Source organism: Macrobrachium rosenbergii, chromosome 48 (genome assembly GCF_040412425.1).
Source record: "Macrobrachium rosenbergii isolate ZJJX-2024 chromosome 48, ASM4041242v1, whole genome shotgun sequence".
NCBI classification, from domain to species: Eukaryota; Metazoa; Arthropoda; class Malacostraca; order Decapoda; family Palaemonidae; genus Macrobrachium; species Macrobrachium rosenbergii.
This window is the reverse complement of record NC_089788.1, coordinates 52,793,899-52,810,227: the sequence shown is the minus strand read 5'-3', so window position 1 is coordinate 52,810,227 and position 16,329 is coordinate 52,793,899. Positions and strand designations below refer to the sequence as shown.

At 35.3% G+C, this 16,329-nt stretch overlaps 1 protein-coding gene and 1 pseudogene across 1 annotated transcript; both read right to left on the bottom strand.

The window, feature by feature from the left end:
• Positions 1-4,890: 4,890 nt before the first annotated feature.
• Positions 4,891-7,683, bottom strand: LOC136831396 (digestive cysteine proteinase 2-like). Its single transcript, XM_067091760.1, has 6 exons — positions 7,526-7,683; positions 7,067-7,219; positions 6,708-6,887; positions 5,907-6,092; positions 5,591-5,756; positions 4,891-5,376 (listed from the first exon to the last, which is right to left on the bottom strand). Exons 1-6 carry the CDS (start codon positions 7,592-7,594, stop codon positions 5,171-5,173), a joined length of 960 nt encoding a protein of 319 aa, XP_066947861.1. The 5' UTR covers positions 7,595-7,683; the 3' UTR covers positions 4,891-5,170.
• A 4,358-nt stretch (positions 7,684-12,041) lies between these two features.
• Positions 12,042-14,693, bottom strand: LOC136831395 (digestive cysteine proteinase 2-like; annotated as a pseudogene).
• Positions 14,694-16,329: the final 1,636 nt, after the last annotated feature.

The window sequence follows — 16,329 nt, the reverse complement described above, 5'->3', positions numbered from 1 at the left end:
GCAAAACTGCCATGTAGGAATCACGTTTAATGAGAAATAATTATTCAGGAGAGCGAAAATTACATTCATATGCGAGTTTCCTCTGTAGTTAATGTTATTAATATTTCATACCAGAAATTAAAATGAAAGCGTATCTGTTATTTTTCACTTTTTTTTTAAACAAATTTATTTTTTTGAGATTTTTACTGAAAATTACAGTTAGTAATGTGTCTAAGAACTAGATCGAAAAAAGCTTTGCAATATAGATTTAAGAATGTTTTCTAAAAGATGAAATATTACTAACTATTTGCAGAGACATAAATTGATGTAAGTAAAAGAATAATGATAAAACTCAAGAAAAGGAGTCTCACGAGTCACTTTAGTAAGCATAAAATTCACGTTATCATGATAATTCCTACACGTGGAATTTTTGTGGAATTTTACACGAATTTAGAAGTTACAGTATGCATTATGCACAAAGGAATTGTGAAAGAACTCAAGGAAATATTCCTAATGACCTTCTTTGGAATAAGAAAAAAACACATTTTAATCTGAATTATCCTTACAGAACTTCTGTTAAAAAAAAAAAAGTACCTGCATTTACTCAATAGACTTCATAGTAAATCCGTTTAGTTCTCCTAATGATTTTTTTTCTTCGATTTAAGTGCTTAATAAAACCAGGACAATGTTCATAATTTGGCTCAAAAAACGGACAACAAAGGGGTTCTAGGTCATTTGTATTTATTCCATACTGAAGCGGCAAGGAATATATGATGGAAAGCGTAGATCCCGGGAAGGGCGTCCGAAAACTCTGCGGGATATTCTCTCCACGTTTCAGTTACCCCTTAAGTTTATATTCCTTACCGCTTTCAGCATTAAATAAATTCACAAAACTCAGAGCCTCTCTTTTATTCCTTTTTCAGCCAAATTATGGAAATTGACCAGGTTTTATTAAGCACTAATATCAAGGAAAAAAGAATCATTAGAAGAATGGAAAAGGCCTACTATAAAGTCAGTTCGATTAATGCAGCTATTCTTTTCAATAGAACCTGTCTAAAGGAAGGTCTACTTCCTTCGCATGTAAGATATCATAACTTTTCCATTATTTTGGTCAAACTTGACTTATGTTTAGGAGCCAAAAAGGTTATCCTGTAAGAACGGACAATGGCTGGTGGCAAGAAAATTTTCCTGATGACTTGCCAATCTTGAATGCGAGAGAGACTTCTTTAAACAAGCCTCGCCAACTCAAATTCCCGCGAGACGAGGGGAGATGTTACCTTACACCCGATTTTTTGTATAATGCACAAGGAACTGTGTTTGATAAGTGTTTGATATATAGGGTAATTTGCATTACAGCCCCGAGGATATGACACAGTCGTTTTTACTACAGCAAATTATGATTTCAAAGACGTGGTAAATATGTATATTACATTGTGTTAATTTTGAAGGGTGGCAAATTAGTATTCTTTTCATGCGAAGCTTCTGTGCATAAGTAAAGAGCGAGAGAAAATAGGATAAAGAAAAAGAGATGCTAAGTTATTCCAGTTATGGTAATCAATTACTGAATAAGCAATACGTCGTGGATGCTTCAGTATTCCTGTGAATTCAAGAGTAAGCACGACAGAAATGCCATTGCCAAGTGATTATTGATATCATTATATTCGGCTGTAAATGGATTTGCCACTGAAGAATTCTTTGCAGTGAAAAAATTTCATTTATTTCTCGAAATTGGATGGAACACACACACGTTTTAAATATATATATATATATATATATATATATATATATATATATATATATATATATATATATATATATATATATATATATATATATATATATATATATATATATATATATATATATATATATATATATATATATATATATATATATATATATATATGCGTGTGTGCATGTGCATGTATATATGTATGATAGAAAGTTTGTTTATAAGCCTGTACGCCCATTCTGCAAAATGTTCTCGAGATATTGCTAGTGATACATTACGATGAGATCATGATCAAGTTCATAGTTAGAGGTCAAAGGCCAACAAGCACTCTGGCTTTTGGATGTATTTTTCAATTATGTAAGAAACTTCAGCTTTGAGCCGCATTATCCAGTATGATATCGTTGTGGAGATGCAGGTTAAGATTAGATGAATACCGTGCCCACAGGTCAAAGTTCATCAAAGAATTTAACTTTTGGAAAATTTTTTGAACTATACAAGACAAAGTCTTCATATCTGGTATGAATAATTCACTACTAAATCCGACGGGTAAAGTGAGATCAAGGTCTGGGACATATTTAGAGGTCAAAGGTCAAGTAGGAATCTGGGATCAGAAGTCTGGATGTGTGACGAGATTGTTCTCTCAACCATTATTCTTGAATTGAAGTCTGCATTTAAATTCTAGTGAAAGAAAATGCGTAAGCAGAGATAAATATTTCCGTTGTGAATGTGGTGCAATGGGATGCGATAATAAAATTAGCACAAATTTAAAGATTTTTAAGAGTGTTTTGTAGTATCCTGGTCACGTGAAGTAATAGTAATGATGCTCTGGAACTTCTCTGTATATGGGACTTAGCCTACAAGAGCGGCTCAGTGAGCAAAATATTAGATATTTACATCATCTCGTGTAAACTGACAACATCAGGTTATGAGTACCATATCGTCCACCTCTAAATACGCCATCATTCCTTTTTGCCTAAACAAAAGTTACGACAGCTAGAAAAGCGGGTAGTGGAAGCTGGCCAACAAATTGACAAGTGGGTCTTACCCATTTATGCTCTTCTACTTTTTCCCTCTCTTTCTTTTAGTTTCAGTTTTCAGTTCTCAGGCTTTATTTTAAACCAGTCTTTAAACAATCTAGAGATCGTATTGTCTAGGAAGCATTTTGAAACTGCCCAAAATTCATGAAAACTTGAATTAATACATATAAAACATTTGTAATTTGGTTTAATTTTCTCTGAGGATTACGAATAAAAAAGAAAAAGATTGACAAATAGATAGACGTAAATAGACATAACAAATTTTCTGAGCAAGTTAACGACGCGATTTTCCATGGGTTGATGATGCATATCATAGCAGAAGCGAAAAGATAGATGGAGAGAGGGATAACCAGATTGATAGACCGAGAGCACCGTAATTTACCATGGTGGTTGTGACGAGAAGGGGAAGTGCATGGGGAATGATTCGAGGGACAGAAGGAAATGAAAAGTGAAATGTGACGAGAGGAGGAAATGATCATCGATATTGCCAGTGGGACACACGCACGGTTAGAGAGGGTGCGGGAAGAAGGGATGGTCCCATTAAAAAGCCCATTCGTCATTATCACGAGTTTCGCAAAAAAACTATATCGAAATAATGCGACAGACTGAACAAAACTAAACGGAGAATTATGAGCCAGCAATAAAAGCTCATGAAAGCTGAAACTCCTACTCTCATGCAGCTAAATGGCAGTCACTTAGTAAGAGAAAGGTTGTCCAAAATAACTGAGAAATAAAGTGGAGGAACAGGTGTAAGGAAGGGGAAAATAAGCCTACATGATTCATTGATGTCCACCACAGTAAATGAAATTCTGGTTGAGTGCATCAGCAACGAGCACTTTGAAAGCTCAAAGACACCAGCGGCCTTTGTTACTCACCGCAATTCAATAGAGGGACAAGTGCAAATGAAGTCGAACTTAATACCCCTCGCCGTTGGTATTGATGCTGCTAGTAACTATGCCCATTAAGTACTCTGCAACTTGACTCCCGTTTTTGGTAGGTGGAAAGGCAACTTACTTTGGAAACGAATTCCAAATATCACGACAATAATTATCCTTACTCTAACTTTCCACTTCAAATAAGCAAATCTACAGCTCTTTTCTTGCGATCCCTCTCCCCGTACACTTTAACAGACCATTTACCTCTGTTCTGATTGTTTCGGCTTGTTTCTTCGTCGTGCATTTCACAACTACAGTTTCATTTTCAAACTGAAACTTTTCTTGTCTTTACTTCTGAGCATCGCTATCTTATGATCTTCCTCATACCTGAACTTAAAGCTATCGATAATGTTTACTTCATTAATGTAAGAAAACGAAGAGGAAAGAGCCGTGGTCACTGAAGGCATTTCTTTTCGTCATAATTGGTTGGCCCTTGTTGTCTCCACTTCAAGAAAACTAGACAAATCCGTTAGTCGTCCAAACAATCAACGTAATAAGACCGTCCTGATTCTCGTGTTCCTCTGTAATACTGAGCTTGTTGAACGGTTATTGTATTTCGTAAAATGTACAGAAACTTTTCTTGCTGGATTACTTTTCAATATAACCCGAGTAGTCATTCTTTAGCCTATTTGTCTGTTTTATTGCTAACGGTCCGATTCAAAAGGTTTAAAACGGTTGTCAAAAAAACCTATCTTGCTTTCATTTTGGAACAAAAGAAATTCTCGCGTGAATGTTTTGTGAAAAGACTTTCCAGACTTGTTTCGTGATTAGCACGTTTTAATATTCATCCGCTCCTGGAAAAATCCGCTGTAAAAGGGGAAATGGCCATTAAGCTTCAAAAGCAATTTTGAAGAAAAGTGAGTTACAGTTGTTTAACTGCTATTGCAGCTTTTGCATCTATACGTAGAATTTTAGATTTAGAATTTCGCGAATGTTATACTGATTTCAGGAGTAAAATGAATGCATTGCCTATAAAACATGACTAATTTGATACGCTCATATTTACAATATGAATTTTCCAAAGCGGTGTCAGGGATAGAATTAAGTATGACCCCATACAGCATATTTCTGCAGTGCTTATACATTATTATTTATAGATTTAATATGAAAATCCCTTAGTGCTTACCTTTATTTTAGTTAAAAACAATAGACGAACAGAAATTATTTCCTGCGGAAGGTTACAAAAGAAATAACGGAAAGGGAAGAATATGCAACATGACAAATTTTATTCAAATTCCGTGATAACAAATTACTAGATATGATACTCAATATTCCGAGACCTTCTGAAGCCTCTACGACATTGGTAGAATGACAGGAATTCTGCAACTAAAATTTTGGATTAAAAACAGAACAAACCAATTCGTATTTTTCTCTGAATATTAAACTGCGGTCTATTTTATAAAGACTTAAACATTTTGCTTCACTAGATCAGGATAATATTGCCATGAATCTCTCCCCTGAATAGTAAATTCAGTTTCTTCAAATCCTTAGACGGTTGGGTAGCAAGACTGGGTGGCAACACCACAGTGGTTGCTCTTGTTCCTGGTGAGCTTCATGTATCCAGCGTCACCCCAGCCGGTACCCCAGGAGTTCTTGATGATCCAGTAGTCGTCGCCTCCCTCGGTTCCGTAGCCTACGGCCAACACGGCGTGGTTGATGCCCTGAGGGTCGCAGTTTGGTTCGTAGTAGACACCTGGGGAGGAATAAAACAGAATTGAAACGCTATGAAATGCTTGTTTTTCTCATTTTCCATAGACTGTCATTTTAGTAGCAAAACAATAAGAGGCAAGTATAATTTTTAAAAATAATTATGTAGATACGAATTCTTACATATTTTGGCACTGTGGGAATTAAAAGTGAAGTAAGCAAGTAATATAGGAAGGGAAGGGAATGAAAAAGAGACTCACCTGAGCTGTACAACTGGAAGGACAAGTGTCCAGCATCGACGCACACACTGACTGGACCTTGGTCGTGGACAGCAGAGGCCTGAGTCTGTTCATCGCCATAGGGGATGTTCTTGTAGCCACTCACAGTGGCAGCGATCTCTGATTCATCGAAGCGGCAGACATTGTCCTGAGAGATTCATTAACAGTAAGAGCGATAATTAGATTCTTTTGCATGACCTTGAAATGTTAGTTTTGGCTTCATGTACTGAAATCCGAATCAAGGATACACTATGTAAGGAATGAGGAGCGACAAAGACAACATTCAAGTAAGACTCACAATAGCCTCGTAAGGATAGGAAGACTCAGTCTGGCTTCCTCCGCAGGACTTGAGATAATCATAGGCCCATTGCACAACTCCTCCGTTGCAACCGCTGTTTTCTGTTGAGCAATCAACCAGCTGCTGTTCGGAGAGGCTTGGCAGACTTCCGGTTTTGATGAAATGTGCACCTTCAAGAGCTCCGGTCTGTTGGGAGATTCAGATTTCAAAGGAAACGGTAGACGTTCTATTCTTCTAGAGGCAGTTGTAATAATTGGCTCAATCATTATCTTTAGCCCAAATACAGTTTCATGTGCTTCAGCTGAAAAAAGTTTCACTTTGATTTACAGTCACATGAGTCGGAATTAATTTCATGGCTTTTCACCTGAATAGATCTAAAACATGACTAATTTTTAAATGATACATTAAGATTTAGGAAAATCATTTAAATGTAATTGAAATATATAAATGAACAACGATTCAAAAGTTCAATGAAGTTTAATTTCACAAAGTTTTAATGATAACTATTCCTCATCAATAACACTATTTCTTCTTAATTCTCTTTGCTTATCTACAGCAGGACATTTTCGACGACAATAACACGTGCCTTCATATATTATTATAAAATGTTTGCTCACAAACATTAGAAATGTAGTATTGACAGTATGAGAGATATAATCCTACCTCTAATGCTTATGGTTTGTAATTTATACTCTTAGCTTTCATTGTTCACAAATTTTCCTTTCGGTAAGGCATTGTATAAAAAAAAGGTACAAAACAAAGTAGATGAATAAAAGCAAATGGCTCTTAAGTAACACTCACAGTAGAGAAGGACCAGCAAGATCCACACTGTCCCTGGTCCTTGACGGGAGTGACAGCTCCCTGGTCTCTCCAGTCAACAGTGGCAGCTCTGTTGGCCTCAGGGAAGTGAACGAATTCCATTCCCTCGGTGCTCTGCAGCTTTTGCAGACCAGTCATCTGGGCTACAAATTCCTCTGTGGTCTGTTAAGGTGAAATGGATTTGAAAATATTAATAGATGGTGGAAGGAAATTTTGTTCATTTGAAAATACAGTTTTTCAGCATATTCAAGATGAATTATCTGTAATGCATATACAAAAAGCAAAGAGATATGTAAGTCTCTCTCTCTCTCTCTCTCTCTCTCTCTCTCTCTCTCTCTTACCATGTCTCCAAATCTGTTCATGGCAACGTTGAAGGTGACTTGGCCCTTTCGGAAGCGTTCATTATGTTCCGCTACGAATTTAAGGTTGCTCTCGAAAATGGTCTTCCTGTAGAGCTCCTCCTTGGCGCTGGAGTAGGCCTTGCCGTGGGTCAGCTGATGTCCGTATAATAACAAAAATAATACTAATTTAAATTCGCTATGAGTCTACGTGCAAGTAAGCCCGCTCATATTTATTTTAGGTTGTCTTTCAGACTTCTGATTTAGTTACAGTTTACAATACAAGAATTTTAAAGGAGAGTTCACTTCACCACAAAGACACATGAATAAAGCTTAGCAAATCGCTGTCTCACTGGGTGAAAAGGTCAAAGGGCACATAAGCTTTAAGGATATTCCTCAAGGTCTTTATAGCCATTATGGGTTCTTATAACAAAATCCGAACCATCTAAATAAGACACTGACCTTGAAACTGTCCCAAGACTGGCTGGCGGCAGCGACGGCCAAACCACAGAGGAAGAGCAGGAATTTCATCTGTCAAAGAAATGGTCTGATACTGTAGCGAATTTAAAGCTTGTACTGTAAGATGTATAGCTGTGTGGAAAATTAACGAATATCCTAACTCAGTGAAGTTGCAGTCTCTATTAAATGCTTATCTATTTTCATTGTTGTTTATAAGAGTTTTGACCTGGTAAATCGACAATTCGCAGAACAAGAAACGGTGCTAAACTCTATAAATATTATTAGAATTTCGTTTCTCATAACTGGATCCAAGACATCCCCAAATGCTTTTAACTATAGATTATAACTAGTATAAATTTAAGTAGCCAATAATATCTCCCAACATTCGTATTTAAGAAACACAATGTCTTATGACAGTCTAATATGCAAAGGTTACATGCAGTGTTACCTCTTGAAAAATTACAGCCTTATAGTAAGTGAGCAGAGACTGTTTACCAAGACTTACCTTGTCAGAAGTAAAGCAGCATCGTTGCCCGTCCAATATTTATACCAGTTGAGAGACAGTTACAAAATGACACTTGCAGTCCTCTTATGCAGACATCTGGAGGACTTCTCATGCATTGGGTACATTGTGCAGCGGGGTTTGCTTTTCCTGATAACTAATGTTTCGACCGTGTGGGTCGTTTTATATGCTAAAATATATAGTGATCTACTCAAACGTTCATTTGAAACACACCCACACACACACACACAACACACACACACACACACACACACACACACACATATATATATATATATATATATATATATATACATATATATATATATATATATATATATATATATATATATATATATATATATATATATATATATAAAGTAGATATATATATGTATATGTATAAAAATATACATACTGCATATATATATATATATATATATATATAAGTAGATATATATATGTATATATATAAAAATATACATACTGTATGTATATATATATATATATATATATATATATATATATATATATATATATATATATATATATATATATATATATATATATACATATATATCTCTTTTACCAAGAGAGAATCTGAGCACTTCATCAGGGAAAGTTTACAAGGGAGGGTCAGTTGGACTTTTCCTTTAAACTGGATAACATTCAATCTGTTGAGCAGCAATTGATGATTATGCATGCAAAATTGCAACATAAGGAATTTTCTTGCAATAACATCCAGTTACTTCCTTTAGAGTATATTACATTCTAGGTGTACATATATATTGCTCTCTTAGTTCATAAATCCAATTATTTATATACTTACATATATTATATATATATATACTATTTAATTATTATTTTTGTATGTTTTCTCGTGGACTAGGTTAGATGGACTATTTTGGTTGCCCAACACCAGCCAAATCCTGATCATGTAACATGCTGACTATCAAATTATTTGCTTTATGTTCTCTCTCTCTCTCTCTCTCTCTCTCTCTCTCTCTCTCTCTCTCTCTCTCTCTCTCTCTCTCTCTCTTTCTCTCTCTCTTCTGTGTCTTTTCTTGAATTTTATCCGTCAGAAACTTTCCGCTTGATCTGTGAAAATGCCGTTTTCTTCCTGGCTGCTACCACCATGGTCAGCTAACCTCCAGGTACATGATTCACTTTTTGAGTCAAAATTCATTTGTCAGGAAACGGGACCCTCCCCTAGACTGAGAAGGCAGCCAGGTGGAGCTCCCATTTCAGAATACCAATAATCATGATGATTCTTCACTCAGTTATTTTACGTAAATAGTGGTCAGCTTTTCGTGCTGAATTTCCTCCTTAATAATTATTCGGTTGAGCTTTCCAAAATGGAACGTTATTTCACTGACTCTTTTCATCGGTAATAACCACGGAATTGCTCATTACCAAGAGTGACTGTTATGACTTTTTTAAAATGAAAACTTACGTGTAATTTTATTTTTTTTTTCGTCTAATGCATTATTTCAACATTTTAAGATTTCCCTTTTAGAAGCGTTCTATCAATGTTCTTGTCTTTTGCATGAGTTTACAAACAAGTCATGAATCTTTAGAAGTTAGAGGTTTGATTGCTTTATTTACTCTTTTCATCTACTTACGGTTTGAAAAAAAATAACAACTGTAGTTGTTAAATTTTCCTTTCAATTCATTTGTTTGGATTATTAACTTTTCTTGCCTGATCTGGTGTTAGTACTCTCAATTTCAAAAGTCTATAATTAACGTGAATGAATGACACCTATTACGCGCATAGAAAATCATTTTTGCATAAATAAAAAGAAATAGACAAGCAAATATTTTGGTGACCATTTGTACTTTTTTAATATAATAATTCACTACTGCTAAAGACATCAACAGAAAATTGTCAGCTAAATATATTCTGCAGCTTTTCCTTTTCAACGGGAAAGCGTAATCAACCGAATCACTTCAAAGATCTGGGTTAACATTTGAAAGGAAGTCCTTCACAGGCAGAGATAAGTCGTAACAGCCACGCCTCTACTCCTGAAAATACCCGTGTGTTATCATCATGACTTTCCCAACGACAACGGTTTTTGTGCATATTTATCTGCTGGATTGTCCCAAACAAGTTATCAGAGAAGAAACGTATGCAATGACAGATGGCACACACTCATACCTCGAAACGATTAATTCTCGTACCCAAGTCGTACCAGGGAATGTAATTGTTTTCACATCATGACCGTCAGTCCAACGTGGAATTAGTAAATGCGTTTCTTCAGAGCAGACGGGTTTGCTGGGACTGGAAATGCTGAAACAATTAGAGGATTCCATATTCTGGAAGTGAAGTGTTTGCAAGATCGTAACATTTGTTTAGTTAAAGTTCTTCCATTTACATTCTTCATTTTTCTCTAGCCTTAAGAATGACTCCTTTTGTTTGCTTCTTTATATTATGTATGGCTTATTTCAGATAATTATTAGTTGCTTTGTTAAAGAAAACTCGCTATCCCACTGATACAATGGAAACGTTCATTTAAGGTGATAATTTTTTTTTTACAAAAAAAATCATTAAGAAGATAAAGAAAATGAAAAAGGTAAATGAACTTCAAGTTGTAATGGTGACATTATTTGTATGTAAACCTGAAGACAATAAAATATTTTATAAAAACTAACAAGGCACAGTAGACATTTATATATATATATATATATATATATATATATATATATATATATATATATATATATATATACATATATATATATATATATATACACAGTAAGTAAGTAAGTGCATATATTTGTATATATACACATATTCATATTTATATTCATATGCAAGATGTATGTATTTTTGTCACTTCTACGCGAGTGACTTTTGTATGTTCACAGATATTAATCCACAAATATAGTGAATTAACTGCATCATGTATGAACTTACGCCCAAGAGGAACAATAATCGATAAGTGCTTTTGCGTAGGCCAGGATTCGGACCATGGTCTGTTTAGAAACAAGGATAAACAGTGACTTCGACCACCCGGCTATCAAGAGACAGATCAGTTGATATCAACTTTGTTGTCGAAATCAAGTTCTGTATTTAGAATCGATAATAACCCATTTCCACTAAAGTAGCTGATTTGTAATTTTGTAACACTTCACCAATTGTGAATTTTTGTCACTTATACACTATTGATTCTCCTTGGTTGCAACGTATTCCCTAGTTATAGCGAATTCGGTATTTAACGGTATTTTGTAGCTTAATATTTGTGAATATAGAAAAAAGTAATGCGTGCGTAAGTGACATAGCTTCATAATTAACTATCATGGCGACATGAACTGATATCGATACTCAGTACAGAACCTGAATTCGACAGGTATATGTACAGCAGAGTCGATATCATCTCACCTCTCTCTTGATAGCCGGGTGGCCAAAGTTCCCGTTTATCGTTGTTTCTCAAGCATCAGAGGGTGCGAATCCTGGCCTGCGCAAAAGTACTTATCCGTTATTGTTCCCCTTGGGGTTAAGTTATTTGTTCTTCTATTTCCTTTTTTTCAGTCTGCGTTGATTACACTCTTTTTTGTGCCAGTCTGACATTTTAGCATTAATAAATATGTAAGTTATATCTTTGACATTCGTTACGAAAAACTGGGCTTTAACAATTTGCCAAAAAGTCACTACTGTATTGAGGCCGGTATCATATATCCTATTGCCCCAATACTTTCTGATTTTGTCCTCGTTTTGCAATATATATAACTTTCTCTCATGCCTTTCTTTTCCTTTGTCAGAAATCAGATTTTCCAAGAAGCTACCTTTCATCGAGGCACTTCTATTCTTTAAGTATGATAACATCTTGGCTAAGTAATGAGATGTTATTATGAACATGTCTTAGAGAGAACCCGTTTTATCAAGAGGGATTTCCATCTTATTAGGAGACTGCTGCGTTTAATTTTCTTTACTCGTTGAGGAATAAAAGGTGTCAATAATATCCCTTGCACATTTAAAAGACGGAATACAGTAATGTGAAAAAGAAACAAAAAAATAACTGATTTTATTTTAATTTATTCATTCCAACAGTGATTCAGAGACAAACCATATTGGATAATAATGGTTTAATGATTTCAGATGCCAATATGTACTTAAATCTCTTGGAAGCCAAAAAAATTACTTTCTTGGAATACTTAGACGGTTGGGTAGCAAGACTGGGTGGCAACACCGCAGTGGTTGCTCTTGTTCCTGGTGAGCTTCATGTATCCAGCGTCACCCCAGCCGGTACCCCAGGAGTTCTTGATGATCCAGTAGTCGTCGCCTCCCTCGGTTCCGTAGCCTACGGCCAACACGGCGTGGTTGATGCCCTGAGGGTCGCAGTTTGGTTCGTAGTAGACACCTAGGGAGGAATAAAACAGAATTGAAAAGCTATGAAATGCTTGTTTTTCTCATTTTCCATAGACTGTCATTTTAGTAGCAAAACAATAAGAGGCAAGTATAATTTTTTAAAATAATTATGTAGATACGAATTCTTACATATTTTGGCACCGTGGGAATTAAAAGTGAAGTAAGCAAGTAATATAGGAAGGGAAGGGAATGGAAAAGAGACTCACCTGAGCTGTACAACTGGAAGGACAAGTGTCCAGCATCGACGCACACACTGACTGGACCTTGGTCGTGGACAGCAGAGGCCTGAGTCTGTTCATCGCCATAGGGGATGTTCTTGTAGCCACTCACAGTGGCAGCGATCTCTGATGCATCGAAGCGGCATACATTGTCCTGAGAGATTCATTAACAGTAAGAGCGATAATTAGATTTTTTTGCATGACCTTGAAATCTTAGTTTTGGCTTCATGTACTGAAATCCGAGTCAAGGATACACTATGTAAGGAATGAGGAACGACAAAGACAACATTCAAGTAAGACTCACAATAGCCTCGTAAGGATAGGAAGACTCAGTCTGGCTTCCTCCGCAGGACTTGAGATAATCATAGGCCCATTGCACAACTCCTCCGTTGCAACCGCTGTTTTCTGTTGAGCAATCAACCAGCTGCTGTTCGGAGAGGCTTGGCAGACTTCCGGTTTTGATGAAATGTGCACCTTCAAGAGCTCCGGTCTGTTGGGAGATTCAGATTTCAAAGGAAACGGTAAATGTTCTACTCTTCTAGAGGCAGTTGTAATAACTGGCTCATTCATCATCTTTAGCCCAAATACAGTTTCATGTGTTTCAACTGAAAAAAGTTCTCCTTTGTTTTACTGTCGCATGAGTCGGAATTAATTTCATGGCTTTTCACCTGAATTGATCTAAAACATGACTAATTTTTAAATGATACATTAAGATTTAGGAAAATCATTTAAATGTAATTGAAATAGATAAATGAACAACGATTCAAAAGTTCAATGAAGTTCAATTTCACAAAGTTTTAATGATAACTATTCCTCATCAATAACAGTGTTACTTCTTAATTCTCTTTGCTTAACTACAGCAGGACATTTTCGACGACAATAACACATACCTCATATACTATTATAATGTGTGATCACAAACATTAGAAATGTAGTATTGACAGTATGAGAGATATAATTCTACCTTTGATGCTTATGGTTTGTAATTTATACTCTTAGCTTTTGTTGTTCACAAATTTTCCTTTTGGTAAGGCATTGTATAAAAAAAAGGTACAAAACAAAGTAGATGAATAAAAGCAAATGGCTCTTAAGTGACACTTACAGTAGAGAAGGACCAGCAAGATCCACACTGTCCCTGGTCCTTGACGGGAGTGACAGCTCCTGGTCTCTCCAGTCAACAGTGGCAGCTCTGTTGACCTCAGGGAAGTGAACGAATTCCATTCCCTCGGTGCTCTGCAGCTTTGCAGACCAGTCATCTGGGCTACAAATTCCTCTGTGGTCTGTTAAGGTGAAATGGATTTGAAAATATTAATAGATGGTGGAAGGAAATTTTGTTTATTTGAAAATACAATTTTTCAGCATATTCAAGATGAATTATCTATAATGCATATACAAAAAGCAAAGAGATATGTAAGTCTCTCTCTCTCTCTCTCTCTCTCTCTCTCTCTCTCTCTCTCTCTCTCTCTACCATGTCTCTCAAATCTGTTCATGGCAACGTTGAAGGTGACTAGGCCCTTTCGGAAGCGTTCGTTGTGTTCCGCTACGAACTTAAGGTTGCTCTGGAAAATGGTTTTCCTGTAGAGCTCCTCCTTGGCGCTGGAGTAGGCCTTGCCGTGGGTCAGCTGATGTCCGTATAATAACAAAAATAATACTAATTTAAATTCGCTATAAGTCTACGTGCAAGTAAGCCCGCACATATTTATTTTAGGTTGTCTTTCAGACTTCTGATTTAGTTACAGTTTACAATACAAGAATTTTAAAGGAGAGTTCACTTCACCACAAAGACACATGAATAAAGCTTAGCAAATCGCTGTCCAACTGGGTGAAAAGTTCAAGGGGCACGTAATCTTTAAGGATATTCCTCAAGGTCTTTATGGCCATTATGGTTTCTTATAACAAAATCCGAACCATCTAAATAAGACACTGACCTTGAAACTGTCCCAAGACTGGCTGGCGGCAGCGACGGCCAAACCACAGAGGAAGAGCAGGAATTTCATCTGTCAAAGAAATGGTCTGATACTGTACCGAATTTAAAGCTTGTACTGTAAGATGTATAGCTGTGTGGAAAATTAACGAATATCCTAACTCAGTGAAGTTGCAGTCATTATTAAATGCTTATCTATTTTCATTGTTGTTTATAAGAGTTTTGACCTGGTAATCGACAATTTGCAGAACAAGAAACTGGGCTTAACTCTATAAATATTATTAGAATTTCGTTTCTCATAACTGGATCCAAGACATCCCCAAATGCTTTTAACTGTAGATTATAACTAGTATAAATTTAAGTAGAGGCAGTAAAAGGAAGAAGTATTTCCATAATCCAATAATATCTCCCAACATTCGTATTTAAGAAACACAATGTCTTATGACAGCCTAAGATGCAAAGGTTACATGCAGCGTTACCTCTTGAAAAATTACAGCCTCATAGCAAGTAAGCAGAGACTGTTTACCAAGACTTACCTTGTCAGAAGTAAAGCAGCATCGTTGCCCGTCAATATTTATACCAGTTGAGAGACAGTTACAAAAATGACACTTGCAGTCCTCTTATGCAGACATCTGGAGGACTTCTCATGCATTGGGTACATTGTGCAGCGGGGTTTGCTCTTCCTGATAACTAATGCTTCGACCGTGTGGGTCGTTTTATATGCTAAAACATATAGTGATCTATTCAAACGTTTATTTGAAACACACCCACACACACACACACACACACACACACACACATATATATATATATATATATATATATATATATATATATATATATATATATATATATATATATATATATATACACACACACACATATATATATATATATATATATATATATATATATATATATATATATATATATATATATATATATATAGATATGTATATGTATATATATAAGTAGATATATACAGTATATGTATATGTATAAAAATATACATACTGCATATATATATGCATATATATATATATATGTATATGTATAAAAATATACATACTGTATATATATATATATATATATATATATATATATATATATATATATATATATATATATATATATATCTCTTACCAAGAGAGAATCTGAGCACTTCATCAGGAAAGTTTACAAGGGAGGGTCAGTTGGACTTTTCCTTTAAACTGGATAACATTCAATCTGTTGAGCAGCAATTGATGATTATTCATGCAAAATTGCAACATAAAGGAATCTTCTTGCAATAACATCCAGTTACTTCCTTTAGAGTATATTACATTCTAGGTGTACATATATATTGCTCTCTTAGTTCATAAATCCAATTATTTATATATTTACATATATTATATATATATATATATATATATATATATATATATATATTATATATATATATAATTTAATTATTATTCTTGTATGTTTTCTCGTGGACTAGGTTAGATGGACTATTTTGGTTGCCCAGCAACAGCCAAATCCTGATCATGTAACATGCTGACTATGAAATTATTTGCTTTATTTTTCTCTCTCTCTCTCTCTCTCTCTCTCTCTCTCTCTCTCTCTCTCTCTCTCTCTCTCTCTCTCTCTTCTGTGTCTTTTCTTGAATTTTATCCGTCAGAAACTTTCCGCTTGATCTGTGAAAATGCCGTTTTCTTCCTGGCTGCTACCACCATGGTCAGCTAACCTCCAGGTACATGATTCACTTTTTGAGTCAAAATTCATTTGTCAGAAACGGGACCCTCCCTAGACTGAGAA